General features: G+C 37.3%; 1 protein-coding gene across 1 annotated transcript in view; it reads left to right on the forward strand.

The window, feature by feature from the left end:
* The window catches only part of PREX2 (phosphatidylinositol-3,4,5-trisphosphate dependent Rac exchange factor 2), a 288,123-nt gene that overhangs the window by 72,583 nt on the left and 189,890 nt on the right, over window positions 1-25,650 (forward strand). The window contains exons 4-7 of the mRNA XM_042973055.1: window positions 1,454-1,558; window positions 7,120-7,221; window positions 10,654-10,815; window positions 24,898-25,031. Of these exons, the coding sequence (XP_042828989.1) occupies window positions 1,454-1,558; window positions 7,120-7,221; window positions 10,654-10,815; window positions 24,898-25,031 (503 nt within the window). The remainder of the gene's footprint in view (window positions 1-1,453; window positions 1,559-7,119; window positions 7,222-10,653; window positions 10,816-24,897; window positions 25,032-25,650) is intronic.

The raw sequence follows: 25,650 nt of genomic DNA on the forward strand, positions 1-25,650 counted from the left end.
CATTCTGGGTCATATCATCTCTTGAAATAAGTAATTCAATACATTTTCTACTGGCTGTATAAAATAACACTCAGTGTTGCTTTCCAGATGCCTGTCTTTGAAATTTTAGAGGATATACTCCTATTCTAATATAGATCAACACATTTTCTGTGTCTTCCTCTTATTGGTACTGCTTTGATAGATACGAATCATGGCCACTTGGAGAAAAATCTAGTGATGGAAGGATACTTAGAGATCATGATGGTGAAAAGACTCCCTTTTTGACAGTATCCCTTTGTAGCAAATATGAAGGTTGTTTACATTTTTTTCTGCTTGACCACTTTCAGTGACAGCTCTAACCATTAGAAAATCTTTATGCTTTGCAACTATGTGGATGGAACTGGAGGGTATTATGCTAAGTGAAATTAGAGAAAAAAATCATATAACTTCACTCATATGAGGACTTTAAGAGACAAAACAGATGAACATAAGGGAAGGGAAACAAAAATAATATAAAAACAGGGAGGGGGACAAAACAGAAGAGACTCATAAATATGGAGAACAAACTGAGGGTTATGGGAGGGGTTGTGGGAGGAGGGATGGGATAAATGGGTAAGCGGAACTAAGGAATCTACTCCTGAAATCATTGTTGCACACTATATGCTAACTAATTTGGATGTAAATTTAAAAAAAAATTTTTTTAAAAGACCAAAAAAAAAAAAAAGAAAAAATCTTTATGTTAATCTTGAATCTGCCTACCCACTGCCCATCAGTGCCCTTGCAGTTTCTACCCAGTGGTCCTAGTTTTATGTGTAGAGTTGTAAATCCTTTACAATAAAACAGCTATCTGAAAGTAGCTACCATTTCCTTACTATACTAACAAATACCTCTTTTTGAACTGATCTCTCATACGTAGTGTCTTCACAGTCCATCATCACTTGTTATCTAAGTCACCTGTTGCTGAGTATTTTCCTGTTTGTCTGTGTCCCTCTTAAACACGACTGTCCAGATTGGTGCATATGAACCGCAGGGTACTACGTTTCTTTATTCCTATATAATCTGGCACATGCTTTTCCCTCTATCCCAAAAGCTTCCTTCTCTCTCCCTGCCTGGGAATGATGGATTCATCTCCCTGGACCCTGCACAGATACTATTTTTTTTTCTTTTTAAAGCTATACCTGAGTCCTCTCAGTAAAGCTAAGTACTCTCTTCTCTGTAATTGCTACCATTTAGTTCATTTACTTCTTATTGCATACATCATATTGGACTCTGGTTAATATAACCTATCCTTTTCCTTAGGCTATTCTTTATGGGTCAGAGAAAATCAATGAATAGAATGTATTTATATATATACACACAGTAGAGCTCCCAAAATATAGTAAACACTATAAGTTTGTTCATAAACATCACACAGAGTTAGTATCTTAAAATGGCTAATAAAATGACTCTAACTTATCCTTACTCGAATTCACAGAAAGACAAGTTTCGTATCTATGATGAATACTGTAGTAACCATGAGAAGGCCCAAAAATTGCTTCTTGAACTTAACAAAATAAGAACAATCCGCACATTTCTTTTGGTAAGTAGATATTTAAGTGTTACCACATGCTGTGATTTGTTGATAGGCTCACTAAGAGCCAAGGGCTAGCACAAGTGTAGTATAAAAACTACTTGTGGGGCAATGCTTTAAACACATCCAGGCTAGGAGGCTAGAGTCCTTTGATAAACGTAAGAAGTGAGACTTGGCAGTAGCGTATGGATGGGAAAACATTGATAATACCTTCTCCTGGTTGACTATGAATTGTTTGTGAGAACCACAGGTTCCTAGCGAGGAAGACATTTATGCTAGAGTTCATCATTGCTTTTATATCCCTCAACTCTGTAGGGTTTCATTTACTTCTGCTAAGGGAGCTATAAGTAGGGCAGTCACAGGAAGGAAACACATCATGGGTACGGTGGAAAAGACATTTAAAGATTGACTTTTCTCCTATGTGCATTCCTTATTCACTTTATTTAATTTCTTTACAATAGCACAAATAAATGCATATTTTGGCAATAATTTGGGCAACTTAATTGCCGGGAAGGAACACACTGTAAGTGTTCAATTCAGTAATATTCAGCAAATTGTAGAGTGGGGCATCTGTCCCATTACCCACTTTTAGAGATTCCCAGCACCCCGGAAAGTCCCTCATGCCTGTTTACAGCCCATCTCCACAACCACCATTAGCTCCAGGCAGTTATTGGTTTAATTTCCGTCTCCATAGATTTCCCTTTTCTAGATATTGCATATCAATGGAATCCTACAATGTAATGTTTTTTATAGCTGACTTCTTTTACTGAGTAAAATGCTTTTGAGATTCATCCTTGTTGAAGCATATATACATATTCCATTCATTTTTATTACTGAATAGTGTTCTGTTGTATGGATATACCATATTTTGTTTATCCACTTGCCAATATGTGACCATTGGGTGAACAGATGACTGTGATTAACGATGGACCTTGAAGATACTACATGTGAGACATCATTTCAGAGAGAGATATTTGTTAGTATAGAAAAGCCAGGAAATTCAGTTTGGGCTATTGTAAACAATGCAATGTAATTTCATTTTTGGATTGTTCGTTGCTGCCACATAAACGTTTAACTGTTATTTAGTTTTGCTCTATGTATATTTTTGTATCTTGTGGTTTAAAGTCATGTGTTAGTTCTAGTAGTTTTTTTTTTGTAGATTCTTTAAGATATTTTACATATTGGATCATGTCATCTGAGAGTAAAGACAGTTTTACTTTTCCTTTTCAATATGGATTCCCACCCACCCCCCCCCCCCAAAACCTGGCTTTTTGCACTGACTGGTTGGAACCAGTATATTGTTGAATAAAAGTGTTTAGAACAGATACTTCTGCCTTGTTTCTGATTATAGGGGGAAATCATTCAGTTTTTCATCATTAAGTATGTTAGCTGTAGGTTTCTTCATAGATGTCCTCAGGTTGAGGAAGTTCCATTATATTCGTAGTTGGTTGAGAGTTTTTTATTGTGACCTTTTTGCCTTTTCTAATACAGGTGTTTAAAGCTAAGAATTTTGCCCTGTACACTGCTTTAGTTTGATTCCATAAATTTTGACACATGTTTTTATTACTCAGTTTTTGAAAATGTCTAGTTTCCTTTGTAATATCTTTAGTCTTTTTTAAGTTTTCTAAAAATTTTATTTATTCTTGAGAGAGAGAAAGCATGCGAACATATGAACAGGGGAGGGGCAGAGAGAGAGGGAGAAGGAGAACCCAAGCAGGTTCTGCACTGTCAGTGAGGAGTCTGTGGCTGGGGCTTGAACTCCCGAGCCGTGAGATCATGACCTGGCTTAACTGACTGAGCCACCCAGGCATCCCTAGTCTGTTCTTTATTTAGAAGTTTGTCTTGGGGGATAATTCTGCATGGAACTTGTGTTTCTGCACATTTTCTGAGCAGTGGAACTGACTGCCTTTGTTTGGGCCTATCTTTTAAGAGATGTTTGTACCATGAACAGCCGCAGAAGGTAGAGATAGTCTCTTTGTCCTCAGCAGTGGGCAGTGATGCCTGCTGCCATCATAAGAGATGCATGTTTCATAGCCTCAGGTCTCCCCTCGTGTTATACATGTGCATGGGTCATCTGGTCTTCTTTGTCTTGCATGTGGGAGCTGGGGCTTGGGAAACTGGCCCCAAAATAGTGATTCTCTGGCTCCTGGTATTGTTGTAAAGAAGAAAAAAAAGAGGTCCTATATCCCTGTCCTAGGAGTTTTATGTGTTCTTCTAGCATCCATAAATATGTGGCAAGTTAACTTTTTAGCTTGCAGCTAGGGTAAAATCTTAGAATCATCACAGTTTTACCATTCTGTTATTTTATTTCCCAGTATGGGAATTTTTCAAATATCTTCCTGTAGTTGATTTTTTTAAATTTAATTCCATTCTGGTTAGAGAACATACTTAAACCATTTAAATCCTTTTAAATTCATGAAGACATTTTTATAGCTTAGCATATGGTCTGTCCTGGAATTTCTTTTTTTCTCTGTATGTTCCATGTGTGCTTAAAAATGGCATATTCTGCTGCTTTTGGGTGGAATGTTCTATAAGTGTCAGGTCATTTGGGGCGCCTGGGTGACTCAGTCGGTTAAGTGTCATCCAACTTCGGCTCAGGTCATGATCTCATGGTTCATGAGTTCGAGCCCCGCATCGGGCTCTCTGCTGTCAGCACAGACCCTGGAGCCTGCTTCAGGTTCTGTGCCTCTCTCTTTCTCTGCTCCTCCCCACTCATGCTTTGTCTCTCTTCCACTCTCAAAAATAAATAAACATTAAAAAAATTTTAAATGTTAGGTCATTTATGTTTGTAGTCCTTTCCTTTAGGTGTTCAGTCAGTTACTGAGGGTGGGATATTGAAATCTACGGGTATAATTATTAAATTGTCTATTTTCCTTTCAATTATGTCAGTTTCTGTTTTATATGTTTTGGGGCCCTGTTTTTAAATATGTATTCATTTAAAGTGCTTGCATTTGTATTTCTACTTATCATAAAATGTTTTTCTTTCTCCCTAGCGGTATTTCTTTTCTTAAAATCTATTTTGCCTGATATTATTATAGCCATGACAGCTCTCATGCTGTTTGTATGTTATATCTTCTTCCGTTATTTGACTTAACAAGATATTTGTGTCTTTAAATCAAAAACATGCCTCTGAGAAACAGTATATGGTCAGATCTTGCTTTTTTATCCAGTCTGACAATCTCTGCCTTTTGATTGGAGATGTTCAGTTCATTGACCTTCAATGTAATTATTGATATTATTTGTTGATATGTACCATTTTATTGTTTTTTCTGTATGTGTGGTTTTGTTATTGTTCCTTTGTTCCTCTTTTACCTTCCTTGGTATACTGTTTTACTTCCTTTGTTGGCTTTTTTGAACTACATTTTTTAAGTTTTTTAGCAGGGAAGTGTTTGCTCTTACAACAATATGTTCTTACAAATCGTAATTTATCAAGTCTATTTCCTAAAGTTGGTTATTTTTGTTTTGTTTTGTTTTTAGTAACTTTCCTTGACTTAATTTGAGAACCTGTGACTCTTTCGTGACTCTTGGCTGTGCAGCTGATATCTCTACCCAGTTTTATGTCTTATAAGTTAGCCGTTCTTTTTAAGAGTCCTATGCCACTGAAATCTTAGGGCTCTTTATAAAGTGTTAGAACTCTGCTATCTTACTAAATCCATTCTGTTCTCAGCGCAGTTGACTCTTTGTTCACATTGGTCTAGTTTATTGTTTGAATTGTGTCAAGCCACACCAGAAAATTCTCAGGAGTTCTGGTTTTAGATGATTCTACAGCCATAGTCTGGTAGGAAACCTAACTTTTTTATAATTCTTGCCCTGGCACTGAGTGGCCACTAATTATCTGAATGACTTTAGGAAATTCATTACATCACTGGTGTCATGTTCCATATCCATAAAATGAAGATAATAGTAATTATCCTTTGAAAAACAGGTAAGAGTTTACAGATTTGTTGATGGTATTATTTGGGCCACCTCAGTAAGTTTTATCAGGGAAATCTCTGGGAGGTCATTTAGGAGACATTCTTTGTGTATACGTTAGAAGAGAGCTGGCTTTCATAAGCCAGTCAAAAGTGGCAACCAACCCCTGCTATTATGAAGACAGTTCCTAATCCGTACAGTACAAATAGACAAGGAAATAAAAGTGCGTTAGGCAGTCATGAGTTTCTTAAGGTACTTCAACCCAGAGCTAGGAAAAGGGGGTGGCCACATTTATAGGAATGCTAACTCCTACTGGAATACTGACATCACTGGAAATCTAGTGAGATGTACATAGTTGTGTTTCATACAATTGCTCTGGGGACAATGTCATGCAGAGTTGGAAAGAATATTTTGATAAACTGATTGTAATAGGGGATGAAGCCCCTCAAAGAGCATGCTTGAGTCAGAACACTTATTTGCTGTTCTGACTTCTAAACTGTCTGGGGGAAGTTAAAGTCATGGCATTAGTTGTGCTGACTTGAATACACAAATTGGAGCTAAAGCCAAGTTGTTCATGACAGCGGGCAGGGGGTTCTGCTGTTACCCTCAGTCTTTCCTTTTCATCCTTTCCTGCTCGGCACTTGGTCTGTCTTCTTGATGAATACAGGACAGTAGTTTTAAAATGGTAGTATAAAGGTAGCTAAATGATAATAGATATTTGAGGGGCCCTTTTCTCCCTTCATTACATATTTATGCCTGTTTTCTCTATGCCAGTTACTCTGATAGACACTGCAGAAACAGGTTTTGGCATCAATTTCAAATCTTTTTTTTTTTTCTTTTGGTATTGATACTTAAACCATTAAATAAAGACCAGATGCTTAAGAGGCTATAGGCTTTTTTTTTTTTTAAATCAGAGTTGATTTCCTCTTCCCTTTCATCTTCCTCTGATTGCTAATTTTGAGAATGTCCCATTCCTCTTGCCTCTCTGGAGATCGTATCTGACCTCCTCTGCGACTGGCTGGCCAGTGTCATTGGTGAGGTAGTACAGCTAACAGTGACTTAGCAATCACTGGTTGAAAACATGCCAAGTTTACAGACAGGAAAACTAGCATTCTGAAATCAGCCCAAGTTACATCACTAGTCAGTGGCAGAGCATGTGTAGAACCCAATTGTCTCTAGGCCTGCTCTTTACAACACAACACCACACCATGACTCAACTACAACACAACTCCCTTTATAAGCAGGATTGATCTCTATGTATACTTGTGTCTGTCTACCTATTATTTATTCACCCATCAATCCATTCATCCCTCCATCCATCCATTCATCCACCCATCCACTCACCCATCCATCCATTCCTTCATTCCTCCATGTCTATCCTATTTGTCTTCAGACTTCTTACTCAGAAAAATATATATAAATTAATTTCCAAGATATGTATTCAAAACACATTTTGGTTTCTATAACCAATATGAAATGTGAAGTATTTGTTTTTGTCTTCTGTAAATGTTATTTGTGATTGCATGGGCTCATCTCTGAGAAAGAAGCTATGTAGAGATAAGCTTTGACAAAGTTTCAGCAGGAAATTTTATGATAGAAGATCGTGTCACAGCTTTGACTTTAAAAAGTGTAATTAATTGTTTTTATTTCCACTTCAGAACTGTATGCTACTCGGAGGACGGAAGAACACAGATGTTCCCCTGGAAGGATATTTAGTAACACCGATACAAAGAATTTGCAAGTATCCTCTCCTTTTAAAGGTATTTTATGTGTTTATTTCACTGTAGAATTTTCCTTGTATCTGCATATTTTGCAGATGGTATTTAAAAGGTTTTTCTTTTAAATAATCTGACTTTTGTTTTGTTTTCTTTCTTTCTTTTTTTTTTTTTTTTTTTGAGACCAAGCACATGAGTGGGGGATAAGGGCAGAGGGAGAGAGAGAGAGAGAGAGAGGGAGAGAGGGAGAGAGAGAGAGAATCTCAAACAGGCTCCATGCCCAGTGTGGAGCCCAATACGGGGCTCAATCTCAAAACTGAGATCGTGACCTGAGCCAAAATCAAGAGTTGGGCACTCAGCTGACTGAACCATGCAGGCACCCCTAAATAATCTGACTTTCTAAAGAAAAGGCAGATCATAGTTATTGGGGGAAAATGGCTATTTTGTCACATATATATGGAGTAGGAAACAGATCTTTTGGCAAAAGAGACTTTGTAGACTACTTTATAGACTTTGCTCCTTGTAGAAAATATATTTGTTTGAGTTTTATTTAGAGTTAATGCATTAGTTTCAAGATAATCCATTAAGTACCTTATGACCAGTTTATATAGCACTTTATGTACAGGGTTCTTTATCTTAAGTAAATCCACTGTGGGCATATGATTTGATAGTCCCTAAAAATGATGACTTCTTGATACTAATGAAGTTAAAGTCAAAGTTACATAATTTCAGGGCTTGGTATTTAAATCTATATTACAGGGAATGGTGTGGGTCACATGGGACAATAAATGATAGGAATGACAGTGATAAGCAAACACTACCTCTGGAAGACAGGACATGCCCCATTAATGGTTGTAGGTCCATTGCCTCATTATAATGACCCAAAGTTTTATTCTGAAAAACATACTATAATGTCCTAATTATTTGTAGTATTAAAGTATGTGAATAGATTTGTATGGCAATTCTGAAAATGATGCTTTTGGAGGTACAACATCAGGAACTACAACTACAACATCAGGATGCAGTTTGGGATGGTGGTTGAGCACATGAGTTCTGAGTTCAAATCCTAAGTATTCTGCTTACTAGCTGTGTACTGAACACATAATCTAACCTCTTAAAGCCTTGGGTTTTTATTTATGAAATAGGAATAATTATGATGAAATTATAGCATGTATCTACAAGAATGTGTATATGGATATGCGTATCCATATATTGTGTATACATATATATGCATATCGAAAAGGGATTACATAGTAACAATAGTTGAACTATTTTAGGCAAATCATTTAACACAGTATGTATTCCATATATATTAGCTATTACTACTCATATATATTTGTTTCTGATTTATTTTAATATATTAATCACTATCACTATAGAGCCCAATGTGGGGCTTGATCTCATAAACTGTGAGATCATGACCTGAGCCAAAATCAAGAGTTGGATGCTTAGCCAACTGAGCCACCTGGGTGTCCCTAAAAATACCTTTTTTTTAACTACAACTTCTGTTAGTTGCATAAATTGGGGTTTTGTGTACAATTTCTTTGAAAACAATTTCTCCTTATAAAAAAACAAAGTCCATTGAAGTTGCTCAATGAAGCCCTAGAGAGAAGGTAACATGGGGATCTCCAGTTATGCAGAGCTTTGGTGTGGTCCTCAGAAGGTGGGAGGATTGGTGCAAAGGTGACTTATCTTTGTGAGAGTCCTTTTAGATGCCTATTGTGGTGACCCAGATCACTTCAGCTGTCCCTGGACCTGGCTTTGGAATGTAGGCATTTGTTTAAGCGTCAGAAGGGATAGTGATATTAAGAGAAATACGCCATGCCAAGTAGTTGTTCTAAATCACTTCTGGTTACGGATGGCTGCTGGTTAGGGTTGGTTGATCTGACCTCTCAAAAGATGGAATCATGGACACATCCTTGCTTAGGAAGATAAATAACTCACGGTACCTTCAAGGAATGAAAAGATGTCATGTTTCCCCTTCTTTGGATGGTTGTCTTCGCAAAGAAACGTGAAGAACTATTTACTTGTGTAGTAGGTATGTTGGTGTTGGTGGTTTTCTTTGTTGTACTACTGTGCTGATAATCTCTTTGATTTTGGATGATTTTATTTACTCAGAAAGACATTAGGGATTAGGCTGTGTGTTAAAGAAAAGATATATTGGTCTTATTTGTGGAACTTGAAATCAGCACAAGGCTCATGGAAAGTAACTGACAGAGATTATTACTAGTCATTCATCTTGCTATTTTACATTATCTAAATTCTCAGTTCCACAGGTACTCATTGGGCACAGTTGCGTGGGGCCCCAAATCATAGCCTGCGGACTGACTTGACCACTTCACATAATTTACAAATACTTCTGCACTTTAGAATTTCTAGAGAAGCCAGCATGTCTCTTCCATGGATTTGTGTTCCAGCATAACTTTTTAAATCTTGTCTTGGGAGTGATGTAATGTGTATTCTTTTGGTGCTAGCTCTGCAGAACAGAGTGTGAACATATTGAATGCAGGGTCAAAGTTTATGGCAAAATTTTCAACAATAACAGACCCCAGGAGAATATAACAACTACATACTTTCCCACTGTATGTTAAGAATTAAGAGAATTCTTTTAAAAGACTTGCCTTAGGATTTCTGTAATTGTGTTAGTTACATGATGATGGCAACTGTAGTAAAGAAACAAATGACTAATTAAAAAGCAATGTGGTTACAACTGTCTAGACAGTGGGTGAAGATGTTTAATTTTGTGCTCCTAAAAAACAAACAAGACCTTTTAATATATTTAAAAGATTAAAGATTACTCTTGTTCTGATATCCTGAATGGAAAAAAACCATAAAATGCCAAAAAAAACCCCAAAAAACAAAAACAAAAAGAAAATTATTGAGAGGCATATGGCAATTCATTCATTACAGAGAATGAACCCAAGTTATTGGTGAAAACAGCATAAATTTCCCCTTTAATGATGGAGTATTGTGGAATTTACACATCATTTATTTTGCTGGAGTGTAAGACATTATTTAAAATTTTTGCTTTATGTATAGCATGTTTTTATAGCTTCTCAAAAATTTATTAGAAAATAAGGCATTTAAATTATTTCTGAAATTTTGGGCTTACTATTCTGTTAAAGACTTGAGGAAAATATGTAAAGTTATATTTCTGGTTGGAGCAGAGGTCAAACTTATAAAAACATTTCATGCCGCAGGTGAGATATTTGACAGTTTGAAAGGAGAAGTCTAATTTAGTTTTTAAAGACAATAACTTTAAGGAAAAAATTAAAATCACTGCCAAATGTGTATTAGGGGTAATGCACATTCATTGATTCAACCTTTTATTTCTGATCTTAATCCTAGTGGAGTTTGTGATGTCACTTCTGAAAGTGGCTCTCACGATCTTTGCAGTTTTCATTTCCTGGTCAGTCTGAACCTGCTGTACCAGAAAGCAGAAGATCAAAGGGCGATTTGTTTTTTGTGTATAAACAGGAGTTGCTGAAGCGGACTCCAAGGAAACACAGTGACTACGCAGCAGTAATGGAAGCCCTCCAAGCCATGAAAGCCGTCTGTTCCAACATAAACGAGGCCAAGAGGCAGATGGAGAAGTTAGAAGTTTTGGAGGAGTGGCAGTCTCACATTGAAGGCTGGGAGGTACATTCACTCTACTCAACAATGGAGCTTAAAATAGTTTTGTTATGTCTTAATACTGTGAATAGAATTGTTGACATTGGATTGAACCATAAATGGTCATTTTCACAGATAATGCCAGAGGGCTGTAACCATTTCTGAAAAGTGCTGTCATTATTATTTTTAAATATCCATAAAGCGGCAGTTAATTGACTTAGTGACAGCCTGAAAGCTTTGTGATAGAGCCACCCAACACTGTGTGGGTTATAAGCTTTGGTATTTCAGTATTTGTGCATCTCGATTATCCTTTTTCCTGACTGCCTTTGGTCAACAAGTACATAGCTTGAATCCTGGAGAGAGTTAAGAAGGGGGTTCCGCTCCATACGTGTTCTGTGATACTGTTATTTTCAGATTCTAAATTAGGTGTATGGTGATGGATTTCATTGTAAGCCCACTTAATCTCTCTAAACTTGAATTTCCTCATTTCTAAAATGAAAGAACTATTATGTGATTTTTCAGGTCCACTGAAGACAAAAAGTTTTACAGATTTATGATTAATTAGAGAAAGATTTTTTTAGATGATAAAAAGGCAAAAGAGTGATATTCAGAATCTGTAATACGTTTTCGTCTATAGTAACTTTGAATCCCCATCATTTCATGGGGTTGGAGCCCCGTATTATTTTAGTGCCGTATAAAGAATAAACTAAAATTTTGTCTTTAAATTGCCTTAATTGAGATGAACATGAGCTTTCTTTCAACTAGGATAATTTGTTATTATAAAGTAAGCAATTAGTATAATTTTTAAAGGCATAAAGAAGATTTAAAATGTTTCCAGTCAAATACTATATTATACAAATTTCAGTACATTGCTTTTTATCTTTAAGGCTTTATAATTGACTGGTTTGTTTCGTATCTTCAATATGTTGATTTCTGTTTAGATCTAAAATTGTCTATTCAGATTTGCAAGGAAGCCTCAAACAGTGACCTCTGGGAATTCTCTTATTTATCCACTTTTCACCATGAAACTTTTCAAATGCTAGCTGAGATTTAGTCTTTCTCCTCATCTATATTCTTTCATTTCAAGTGTCCAGGGTGACCTCCCGTGTCAGCATGAATGCTACTTATTTCAGTCAATTAAAATGGTTGTGTGTTTTAGTGTTGATTCATGATGATAATTCCTTTCCTGGGGAGCGGTTGTCCTGCTGGGATGAGAAAAATGGACTGAAGTTTACTTTTGTCATTCTGTTGTCAATTGAGCATTGGAAGAAAAACTGAACTTGCTTTGAATTGGAGGGTTTCTCATTGCTATCTGCCAGCCCTTTTACCAAAACAAAACTTCACAGATTCTTCTTGGTACTCTAGGGAAATGGAATCTGTCATTTTTTCTCTCCTCATGTATATCCTAAAAATTGAGTCTACTGCAGGAATAAGAGATTCCTGAAAAAGCATTGATATTTCTTGCACTGAACATGCAAGTTGCTCAAAGGAAGAATATGTGTGGACCATAATGTGTCATATACAGCCCATAGCAGTGGGTGCCTCAGTGTCACCAGCCTTGCTATATTTATAACAAACAGTTGGAGTGTAAGAAGGAAATGGGGCATCAGGACAGAAAACAGGCTGCAGGAAATCAGAAATGACTACAGTTCCAGCATGCACAGAGGAGATAATACGAATGTTGGGTTCCTAAGAGGGCAGCAACATAAATTCTACTGGAGCAGGATTTGAAAATGATTGCGTAAGACACAGCCATAGGTGCTTTGGGAGGTTTTGGGGTCTTGAGGGAATGCACGTTGGAGGAAGGCACAGCCAACTGGTTGGCAACTTGTGATCAGAACCTGATTCCCCATCTCAGTCCACCACCTCGGAGAGAGTGGGAAAGGGGTCATAGTACTCAAGTCTGGTTCCTTCCAGGAAGTTTAGGAGAAACTGCGGGTAGGATTCCCAAGGTAACACAGGACAAAGGGACACAATTGTGCAGGATGAATGCAGGTTCTGGGAGGGAAGGGGAATGGTTAAAGAGCTTTCTCTGAATTGCAAACAAGGATTACTGCTCAGCTTGCAGACAGCTTTGTGTTTGTTTCGAGTGGCTCTAGTGGGGTTAGGACAGGGCCAAGGGCAGATGTCAGGTGGCATGTCAGCTAGAGAACACAGAGATCCTTAAAGAGCTTTTGAGGTGAGGAGCCTTGAGCTGAAGTTGGGAAACCTGTCCAGCTCCTTCCCTGAGCTTCCTCAGGTCTTTTAGGACCACCTTAGAGATGCCACTCTTTCTCCAGTGACCAAAATTTCTTGAATGGGCTCCGAGTCTGATACACCATGAGTTTGCACTATTTCCACTTGAGGTGGATTATTTATTTCAAATAAGTCACTTAATTTTCCAGGGTCTTATTTTCCCATTAATCAAATGAAGACTTTTTATAGTAAAATCTGTCAGGTATCTTGCCTATCTAGTATTTTGCATTATAAATTATCATTACATTCCTTTATGTTAGGCAAATAAGTGATTGAAATTTATGACTCCCAAATCAGATGACAGAGTGAAAAGACCTGGTTGTTGTTCACTGTTAGACTGGACTCTAACCCTTGGTTTGGGGATAATGCATCAAACCTCTCATGAGAGAGGTTAGTGCCGTGTGGGTTAGTGCAAGAGTCAAATGAAATAAGTGGAAGTGCTTTGACTACTGTAAAATGCTATGCAAATAAGTAGTATTTTAAAGCTCTGGTTCAGTGGTAGGGTTTTACCCTTGAGAAATTCCCGTTTGTCTAATATATGCACCTGTCTACTGAAGGTGTTATATCACTCCAGTTAAGGTTAGATAGTTCCAAGCAACAGAAACTAAAAGAAAAATTAATTTAAAGGATATGGGGTCATTCACAGGATCAAAAGAAAAGCTATATTCTCAAGGGTGTCTAGGCAGCCAAAGCTGTCAGGCAGGACCTTCAATGCCTTAGCTAAAATGGATAGGCTCTAATAATTTTTTCCACCCTTATATTATGTCACTCAAGATTCAAGATCAAGATCTAGGATTCCTCTAACTTGCCTGGCTAAATTTGCTTAGGGGAGGACAGAGGTCCTTGATTGCCAGTCACCCACTTTACTTTTGAGGAAATGCTGATCTTCCATTGTATGCAATCTTGGTGAGTCTTAAATAGTTTGCTGAGGTATTATAATCCCCATTACACAGATTTTCAAAATGAGGCTATATAACTTACTCAAGTTCTTATGACTAACGGATGGCAAAGTTTAGTACGAAAATAAACAGACTGGTTCTAAAGCCTATATTCCTTGGCACCATGTAATATTATTTATACCCATCAGATAAAAATGTAGCTAATTTGTGGGGCACCTGGGTGGCTCAGTTGGTTAAGCATCGGACTCCTGATTGTAGCTCAGGTCATGATCTCACAGTTCATGGGATTGAGCCCCATGTTGGGCTCTGTGCTGACAGTGTGGAGCCTGTTTGGGATTCTCTCTCTCCTTCTCTCTCCGTCTCTCCCCAGCTCATGCTCTCTCTCTCTCAAAATAATTAAATAAACATTACACAAAATTTGTTTTAAAAAATTAAAATTATTATCTAGATTAAGTTGGTTGCTTGCCCTTTAAAAATAAATTGATTGTATGGGGCACCTGGGTGGCTCAGTTTGCTGAGCATCCAACTTCAGCTCAGGTCATGATCTCCTGGTTTCGTAAATTTGAGCCCCACATCTGGCTTGCTGCTGTCAGTGCAGAGCCCGCTTTGGATTTTCTGTCTCCCTGTCTCTTTGCCCCAACCCTGCTCTCTTTCTCTCTCTCTCACACACACATACACACAAATCTCTCTCTCTTTCTGTCAAAAATAAACATTAAAATTTTTTTTAAGTAAATTGATTATAAAAATTAGGTTTTTGTCAGCATTTATGTAGTGACAGACACCACAGAAGATCTGTGGGTTAATTGTTCATATTTAATTACCTTTTATTAGCATAATTTATTATATCTCAGTTTTATGTCTTATCTTACATTCAAAACATTCCACGGGATATTCTACTGAAAGTAATTGTAGGACAGTGATCAGTGTGGTTGGGAAGGAAGTTTATTAGCTGTTTAAGCAGAGCCACTGATTCATTCCATAGAACAGAACCGTTCTTGATGTTGGTGGGCTTTTTGACTGATTGTTGGTGTAATGATCACTGTAATCTTTGGAGTCAAAATGGACTTTGTCAACAAGGGAGTATCAATCAGCATTATGTCATTTGGTAGTTTAGCTTTACATTCTTCATAGGCCTGTTTGGGATAGATCTCTTAAATCTGAAAAAAATATATATTAAAAGATAAGGGGGAGAATTATTAATATATGAAGGTGTTGGGAAAAATAAGATCAAAATAATTATTGTGTTTTAGGAAGTAAAAACAATCAGAATAGAAATTTGACACCTCTTGATTACCTTTTTACATGGAGAAATATAATGGTACAAGACCATTTTAAAATCACCTGTTGCTGCTTTACGTTTGACTAAGTTTGTGTCTGACAGTGTATTGACTTCAAGTCATGTTCTCTTATTTTATGAGTGTGAGTCTAACAGAGGTTGTGATGAGACCTGTTTCTTTCATCTTCTCTGTAAGGTGATTTCGTAGATACACATTTGTCTACTGTCTTGAAGCAGACTTGATTCTTAAGGATAAGTGGTTTGGGAAAAAGACCATTGAAAGTGAATCTACGTAGAAAGGGGAGCAGAATTTCCTAAGTGGGAGTGGGGGGGACGTCTGATTGGGACTTCATTTTGGTTAAATGAAAGTTTATGTTATTAATTTGTTTTATCTAATATATATGACATAATTTGGCTAATAACTTCTGTTAATAAACTGTATCTCAGAAAGAGTGAATCAAATGCTGACTCTTGAGGGGTGGGGGAATACATCTTATGACATTATGTGATTACATGATGTGATAGTCTTCACTTAATGTTTAACTTTTCTAGTATTTTTAAAAGAGTTTTTGAAAGAATATTCAAATGCTTCATTAATTTTCTCAAGACACTCCTTTGATGTTGAAACCATTCTCTTTTGAAACACCCATCTAGTTGTCATTCTTGTCACTTTTCTTTTCTTCCACCATGAATGGGTCTAGCTCTGCTAAATTATCATCTGTCAGTGCTTTGCATATGATTGGGGAAGTTTCAAGCCCTACTGTCATCTTTCATCTTTGCTAAGTTTATGCCCTTCTCTCTGCAGTCTGTGTTTTTCTGATACTGACATTCAACATTTAGTTGACATGATGAATGAGGTAGACTCTGGTGTTAAGCAGGGAGAGCCGATGATTGGGTCAGATAATTATGAATAGTTTCATTTTATAATGGTTTTTGCCACCTCATTGCTGCAAAGAATCAGTAATGAACCCTTATATAACATATTAAGAGAACTTGTTAACATGAAAAGATTTATGCTTTCAAACGGTCCAGATAACAGTTTAGTGATGATATTTTTATTGCGTTTATTCAGAGGATAGGGATTGTTTTATTATTGCAGTGTTTCATAAGTCATGATTTTAACGTTTGAAGAAACACTAGCAATTAGAAAAGGAGCCATAAAATAAATGTACATGCTTCTGTCTTTTCTGGCTCTTGTCATTTTCTGAAAGCATGCTTTGGCATCTAACAAGTGCCCACCTATGAAAATTCATCCTATTTACACATCAAATTCTTTAATGGTGCCTTGACATTTAATAGTTTTTCATGTATGCTGGCTATCTAATTGACAGCTGATTATATACCTCAAATTGTAGAATCAAAATTATTCAACTTTTAACACATTAGATTCTGAATTGTTATTATTTTCTTGCTGGTTCTTGTACCATGAGGCACACACGTTGAGAAGGGGAGCCATTGGTGAGCAATGTTGCGGACACAGATTGCCTCCAGGTCCTGCTCTTAATGACTTAAGTCATTGTTTGCTCTATCCGTTTCAGACTGATCTCTTCACCATATTGGAAAGTGGTATTGAAATAGTGTACTCCATCAAGTTGACAGTGAAGAATGATTGAAGCCTAAAACCACAACATGGAATGAACTATAAAATTAATTATAAACATACATAATCATAAACATACAGCTCTCCCTGATAATCGTCACTGTTAACTCACACCAACTCGCATTTTATTAATGTGTGGTGATTGCAGTGATCACACTGCATTTAATTCTGTGTTTGCATATCTGTTTCTTCCACTAGTATATGGGCTTCTTGGGAACAGAGGTCATGTCTCAAGGTCTGAGTTTACAGCATCTAGGGCAGTGTCTGATCCATAGTGGGTTGGGTGGTAATTAAATGCAGATATAATTATATGATAGTTATGTATTCATTATCAGTGGCTTCTCACTATTTTTTAATACTTTTGGCCCTTTTGGATAGTGGCAGTGATTCTGACCCGGTTCTGTTATTTGTTTCATTTTTATGCTACTTTGATGATCTCTTATCCTCTTTAGCATCCAGTTTTGGCTTATGGTTCTCAAATGTATACCATGGGGGAGTTTTTACTTCCTCATATTAGACTTGAGCACTGTAGAGTTGTTTGAAATTCAGTCTTTGTGAAGGGGTTTCCATAGTGCAAGTTCTGTTTCTTTTGTCTAAGGGCAGATGCGGGTGGGCTTCCCTCACTGTATTTCACTTTTGCACTGTTGGGGGCCATGGTGAAGGACAAAAGATGAGGTAAGTTACCACAGGTTGGAGTAGAAAGAGAGAAGCTTTTGGAATGAGAAGGACGAGATGAGTAGACTCCCATCCCTGGTCACAGGTATTCACTTATGGTTACTTCTCACCTTGAACCGTCAGCCACCTTTCCTTTCCTGATCTAATAAAAGCAGTCAGGGTTAGAACCATCCATGTAACTTCATTGCTAGGGTTTTGCTGTATTTAATTCTATAGACACAATTCATCGAAAGCATGATTTTACATGACAAATGTAGCTTCCTAAGTGGAAATGCACATTAAAAACGATAAATCATCTAGATGATAAAAGTACATTATTTTGGTTAGTTTTTTTTAAGGGATTGCTAAGACAACAGAACTCTGAATAGTATGGGTAAACACATTATTTAAAAGTATCTGCATTAATTTGTACATATACATATTATAATATGTGTAATGGCTTTAAAGTAGTTCAAATTAATGATTTATGCAAGCCCTCTTACTTTTTAAAAATAATTCTTTTACACCTTACCTCTCAAATACTAGTTTATGACTGTGATATAGCACTGTACTGCTAAAGTAGCTTATTTTCATGGGTGGTACTTTTTTCACAGTCACATGAAATTCAGTCTTTGTAACAGTATTTCTATAGTTAGACTTTTTCAGCTTTTTTTCACAATAAAATAATTTTCTGCCTTCAAACATCTACATGATGACCTATGAAACAGTGTACAAAGCTGATTTAATTAAGTGTACATCTTTCCCACCCTCCCTCCCCGTTCATTCCTTCCTCCTTTCGTCCCTTCCTCCTCTCCTCCCTTCCTCCCTTCCTCCCTTCCTCCCCTCCTCCCCTTCTCCCCTTCTCCCCTTCTCTCTCTCTCTCTCTCTCTCTCTCTCTCTCTGTCTTTGTAAAACTTCAGGAACAGAGAAGCCAACTTGCTACAGATTGATACCAGGAGAAAAGTGTTTAACACATTGCCTGGCATGTTGTAGAAATGTTGAAAACCTGACTTTAGCATTCATCTAGAGAAAAGCATTTATCGTACATGGCTGTTCAATGACTAAATATGGATTTGTCAAAAAATAGACATCTAGATTTAAAAGTTGGCATCAGTAATGCTAGATAAAAGATAAAATACTAACAGGTCATGTAACATTATGCAGGTTTATAATGAATATTCACCAGTGATGAAATACATCACAGGTGTAACTGTGACCTGGGCAGAGACCTGTGCTCACCTTTATCTCCATGTCAGCAGGCTTGCTATACTGTGCGCTTGAGCACCTGGACTCAGGTACTCAAAGCCTCCAAAGCACTTTTGCTTAGAGTGTCGAGAGAATACCACATGCGTCAGCATTTGTTGGAATGGTTTGGGACCCACGCCAGATTCACTCAGGTTCAATCTCTGAGAGTAGTGCCAGGGAACCTGAGGATTTTAAGAAGCCCATCAAGTGTGTCCCCCAAACTCTAAAATTTGAGATCAGTGCCCTAGAGGCTTTGCTCTCTTCTGACGATATGCCTGGCTTGTTTTATTGCTTCCACGTTTTTTATTTTCTAGTTCACTTGTCTGACATTGTCATTTTGATAGACTCTTGCGCTCTTGACTCTTACCTAGCAGTCTGATGCTCATAGCCGTACTTTATTTCAATTTCTCCTGTGAGTTTTGTAGGTTGGCTTCTTTATCCCTAACCCCGGAAGCTCTCCTGGTATTTCTAGGTAAATGAAAAAAAAATTACACATAATTTCAAAATACCATAAATTCCATTTGCTTTAAAGGTGAAGTCATGAGATTTTTTTTTTACTACAGAGAAAGGCAGATTTATCATGTATGTGAGGGGGAAAATGCCACATCATTTTAGAAAGAGACATATATTAAGTGTCTACTTGTAGGTGGGATGGATTTGAAGTGAGAAACATATCATGACTATACAGGAGACTGTATATACACACTTGGCCAAATTTTCTTGAATATTGATAATATCATATGTACCTGTAGTTGAAAAATTCTTAATGATTTCTAGCTGCTATAGTCACAGAAATAATGCACAGATTTGGAGCGCCTAATTGGCTCAGTTAAGCATCTGACTTTGGCTCAGATTATGATCTCACTGCTCATGAGTTCGAACCCCACATCAGTCTCTGTGCTGATAGCTCAGAGCCTGGAGCCTGCTTCGGATTCTGTCTCCATCTCTCTGCACCTCCCCTGCTTGCTCTCTGTCTTTGTCTCCTACTCTCTCAAATATAAAATAAAACATTAAAAAATTAAAAAAAAAAGAAATAATGCACAGATTCAATCATGGTAAATCAAGAGCATCAGGTTTTTATTATTATTATTATCTAAGAGATACAGATGGTATAAAGAGAAATGCTATAAACCATTCTTTTAGAATGAGTTTGTTAGACAAATGTATACATTTGACATAGATTCCTTTAAGTACATAAGCAATTCTCTGGGAATTAAGTAATTATTCACTGAAGAGATTTCATGTGATGATAGTAGATTACTATGATAGAAGATGGTAAAGGCAGATACTGTACTAATTCTTTTTTAATGTTTATTTAGTTTGTGAGAGAGAGATAGAGAGAGCACAAGTGGAGGAGGGGCAGAGAGAGAAGGGAGACACAGGATCTGAAGCAGGATCCAGGCTCTGAGATGTCAGGACAGAGCCCGATGTGGGGCTCAAACCCACAAACTGCGAGATCATGACCTGAGCGAAAGTTGGACACTTACCTGACTGAGCCACCCAGGCGCCCCGCCCCTGTACTGATTCTTAAAACTTGCTATTAAATATTAAAGACATCTCATCCCAATATGATTTAGTAAAATAGATTATGAGTGATATTATATTTATATTGTGAGATGGACTTTGGAGCATAACAAGATGGTTGGGCTTGATGTCATTACCCCATAAAATGTCATTAATAGGTAATTAAACGGATACTTTGGGTTATTTATGAAAAGTGTTGACCTCAGGGGGGTGTGGGTGGCTCAGTCGGTTGAACATCTGACTTCAGCCTAGGTCATGATCTTGTGATTTGTGAGTTCTAGCCCCGTGTCGGGCTCTGTGCTGACCGCTCGGAGCCTGGAGCCTGCTTCAGATTCTGTGTCTCCCTCTCTCCGCCCTTCCCTGCTCATGCTCTGTCTCTCTCTGTCTCTCAAAAATAAATAAATGTTAAAAAAATTAAAAAAATAAAAAGAAAAGTGTTGACCTCAAAGAAGTTGAATCTTATTCTGAAATTTGATCAGGAGCTATGAGGTAATGGGAACTTATGGTAATGACTTATACGTAATGTATTTGTATATTAGCGACCGGTTTGGGAGTTTGCTATGATACCTATCTGGATTAAATGATTCAAAAGTCAGACTATTTAAGTAGAGGATAGAGGAAAATGATATAGGTGCTTGTACTATAGGGGCACTTGGAATTAGTTGTAAGATGGGATTGCCATAAATGTGCTAATACGATCTTTTGGCATCTATATGATTTATTTGCCCGCTCATATCTGAATGGTTGTGTTCACTTCTGGAGATGTTACATATTAAGAGAGACCCTGACAAACTGGAGAAGGTCCAGAGAAGATCTTCCAGGATCTTGCAGGTTTCTGAAACCAAGCCATAGGATGAATGGTCAAAAGCAATGATGTTCTATAGTTTGGAAGGCAGAAGGGACATATTAGCTATGTTCAGATATTGGTGGGCCAGGTCTATCATGATGAAGAGGGTGTCCCTCTACTCCCAGGAAGCAAAAGTAGAGTCAGTGAGTAGAAAGAGGGTTAGAGTTTGGCTCTACAATAAGAAAAATATTTCTAATAATTAGAGTGACTCAATCAATAAATTGCCTATCTTCTGAGGGAATGAACTTCATTTTATAAGAAGTGTTTAAGAATAGGCTGGACAGCCATTTTTGTCAGCAAGGGTCAGTGTTCTCTGAGGCAACAAGATGTGTCCACCCTCATTAACCTGAGAATAAGAGAAATAACATTGTCTTCAAAAAGTTAAACCGTAAAAATCCAACATAGAGTAAGCCACAGCAGAGATCAGAAATCAGTGAAGTCCCCTTGCAGAAGAGTATCACCTTTAAAGCTAGCAATGATAATTGTCCCAGCCTTTATTGAGTCCTTTTATGTGCTAGGCATCATGCTGGGAGTTTTACATATATTGTCTGTTAATACTCTGTTTAAATTAAATACTATTATCCTTTTCTACGGTGGTTTGAAGGCATGAACATGGCTATAAAAATCAAAGGAGTCATTCAAAAGTGTGATTTGTTAGTACCGAAAGCAGAGAAGAGAGCGAGGGCAGCACACAGAATGACAAATGGACTGTGGATGGTCTTGTCCAGGTGGTAGATAGATTGTGCTAACTCATTGCTTACAAACTGCTCTAATTCTAGTTACCAAATTTCCCTCCCACCCTCCCTCCTTTCCTCCTTCCTTCCCTTCCCTCCTTCCTCCTTCCCTTCCTTCCCATGCTCCTCCTATTCTCTTGGTACATAAATGAGCAATTCCAATCCCACCTATAGGCGCTGTTGAAAGCTTTCCTTCATCCTACTCTAATAGTCCAGGCATGCCTCTGACTTGTCTGATGCTATCATCTGAGAGAGCTTCCTGCTGTAAAATTAGCTTTTTATTAGAAATCAAAGGTACAGCTGCTGACAGGGAGTACTCAGCCTCTCCAAAACCTAACCTATGAGAATGTTTGGCTCATTAGCTACCATGGCCCTGCTATTCAGTTCACTCTGCTGTTCACAGGACTAGAGAGTTTCTCTCAACTGGGGAGCACGACTTCATTGGAAAGTCTTTGTGGCATTGACAAGACAAAAGATATAAACGAACAAGAATTTGATGGGACAATTCAAATAACATGCAGACAGTTCACAGGAGGACAGAAACAGGGAAAAGGCAGGGGTTTCCTCAGTGGTAAAACTAGGAGTGGTGGGCAAAACTCATGTCCTTTCCTCTGTTATTGTCTGGTTGTGAGTTTGTTACTTGTGTAAAGATTCTTTCTGATTATGATACAGCTTTCCAAATAGGTACATTTACAAAGGAAGATTGCGTTGGCCATACTTATGGGAACATTCAGTGTGTACATCAGTTATTTTTATTATCAAGAATAATATATCCACTTTCTGTTTTACTTTACACATTAGTTCCCATGAGTTCTTCAGAGCTGGTACAATATATCCTGTGAGACTGTGTAAGAGGTTGGACTAAATGGCCCCTAGCCATTATACTTAGCTCAAATTTACATTAAATTCTTCTTGTATACATTAATAAAGATGATAATCACAAACAAGTCAGGAAATAAAAGGTTAAGATTTTGGTTAAATAGGAATGCATCCATCAATATTAATTTTGGGAGCTTATTTGGAAGACTAGTTAATATGCAAATGAGGATAACATCTGCAGTTACCCTTTCATGAGATAACTTCCTTGTGTGGCTTTCTTGGGCTACTGTATGAAATAGTCTAAGGCGAAGCGTTTTGTACCTTTTGTAAAATTGCTATCAATATAGCCACTTTCGTAACATTGTACAGGTTCCTGTGCAAGAATCAAAGTGATGTTTCCTTGTTTACATTTTTAAATGTCTTCATTCTGTCTTAATTTTTTTTTTCCTGAGGTAGGGATGGTATTTAGTATAAATAAGAAATCATTTGTTACTGGAATTGGGATTTATGTTCTTATTTGAGGACAGTTTTTACTTAATTATCATGTGTTGAAGGATATGACTGTGTACATTTTTGATAGATCTTCAGTTATATATCCACCCTTATGGCGGAAGGAAAGAAGAAAGGGATCTTTCTAAAATTTAAAATGTTTGTGTAACTGATGGTCGCCAGAGGGAACGTGGGAGAGGGGAGGGGTGCAATAGGTGAAGGGGGTTAAGAATGCACTTGCACAGTGAGCCCTGGGTAAGGTATGGAATTGCTGAACCACTGTATTGTACACCTGAAACCAGTAGAACACTGTGTAGTAACTATCCAAGAATTAAAATAAAAAGCTTAATAAACAACAAAAAAAATATTTAAAACATAAAAGCAAAAACAAAATGTGTTTGTAATATAGACACTCAACATAATCACATTCTCTTAACTTCCCATTTGGAAAGTCTCTTATTGATAGATAGGAGTTGTCATTGTAATTAAACTTTTTACAATAAATCAGAAAAAACTATATCACTGATTATTGTGGAAGTAGGAAATTTAAAATTAATGTTTTGAGTTTTAAATATCAAAAATAAAAGTTAAAGCATTCAGTTTAAAAAGAATCAGAAATTTATCATCAGATTTAAGGAGACCAGACATATTTAAAACAAATACTCATTTTAAAGAGCACAATTTACAGATATCTACTGAAAACTTTTTTTTTCCTTTTTTGTCCAATTTGGTGCATTTGTTATGATAGTTCAGGTTGTAGAAACAAATAGACTACAACATTTATAATGGCTCAAAATAGGTGTTTATGTTCAGCTCACACAATAAGCCAATGCATGCGTTCTACTTTAGTGGGTAGCTTTGTCCTTTTGATGATTCAGGCCCCATCCATCTTGTGGCTCCTCTCAATGGTTAGCCCTTGTGTTAAGACTCAATTTTGTCACTAATCATATGACCTTAGTGTGCACTCAATGAAGGCTTATTTAATGAATGAGTGTGCCTATGCTAACTTTCATAAGGTAAAAGGCTCTATGGAAGGTCGCTGTGTTTAAATAAGGTTTTTTTTTTCTTTTAATTTCTTCTTTTTTCTTCCTGTCCATCCTAGGAGAGGAGATATAAATTGGGAAGTGCTAAAAATTTGAAGAATTTCATCTACTTTATGATATGTCCACGGAGCTCTTTTCCCATCCCAGGGAATGAGAGGAGGAGCAAAAGAGTAGTAGAGACATGAATTTTTTTGGGGTTTTTAAAAAAATTTTTTTCACGTTTATTTATTTTTGAGAGAGAGAGACAGGTGTGAGTAGGGGAGGGCAGAGAGAGAGGGAGACACAGAATCTGAAGCAGGCTCCAGGCTCTGAGCTATCTGCGTAGAGCCTGATATGGGGCTCAAACTCATGAACCATGAGATCATGACCTGAATCGAAGTCAGATGCTTAACCGACTGAGCCACCCAGGCGCCCCAGGACATGAATGTTATGAATCAATTTGAAATCATCTCCTTTTAAAAGAACACAGGTGACATGTATCATCCATGTTTATGCACATATGTGTAAGATAGCTAAAAGGAGGCACACAATCTCTTAAAGGTGGTTGTAGCTGCTGAAACTCATGAGGAGGAGTCTGGAAGGGAATATTTATATTCCCAGTGTATAAATATTTATAGTGTTTGAACTTTTATCCTGTCTATATACTGTATCTTAAAATAAAAACAGACTTTTAGGGAAAAAAAGAATCACACACAAATTTTCTATTAAATAATCAGGCTTTCTCTGCATTTTTTTCTGACCTAGGGATCCAACATTACCGATACCTGCACTGAAATGCTAATGTGTGGAGTCTTACTGAAAATCTCTTCTGGAAATATTCAAGAACGGGTGTTTTTTCTTTTTGATAATCTTTTGGTGTATTGCAAAAGAAAACACAGGTAAGGGGATAAACAAGTACTAGTTCAGAAATTATTTATCCGTCTCATAGCCTCAACCTTTTCCTCAGTGCTCCTGGGAACTCAGGATCTCCTCTGTAAATCCCATAGTCTCTTCACCTGCAATGATTTTCTCCTTCATTATACCTGCAGCCCCTGTCCTGTCGACATCCCTTTACTTCGTCAACACTCACAGCTATAAAAATTGAAATCTAAATTTTAAGCATCCCACTCTGCTTCACTAAGCTGCTCCTGTCAAAGTCATTATTCCCCTCTGTGTTTTCTAATCACGTGGTCACTTTGTTTTATGTGTTTCCTCAGCAGAAGAAGTAGATGAGCACTTCCTCCTTCTTAAAACACTTTCTTCTCTTTCCTTTTGTAACATCACACTCTATTGGTCAAATATTGGCCTGCTGCGTGCTTCTGCTTTCCACTCCCTTTGCTCTCTCGTATTTATCAACTCTGCCTTAGTGATTTGATTCAATCCTGTGGCTTCCTGTCCCACCCACCTCCACGTGACTTGCTCAGAAATCTCTAGCCCAGAATTATAGACTCATCCTTCCTACCTATTTGGTATCTCACTTGTGATGGTTGTGAAGATTTTCAACATGGAAGGAATAGA

Source organism: Panthera tigris, chromosome F2, assembly GCF_018350195.1.
Source record: "Panthera tigris isolate Pti1 chromosome F2, P.tigris_Pti1_mat1.1, whole genome shotgun sequence".
NCBI lineage: Eukaryota > Metazoa > Chordata > Mammalia > Carnivora > Felidae > Panthera > Panthera tigris.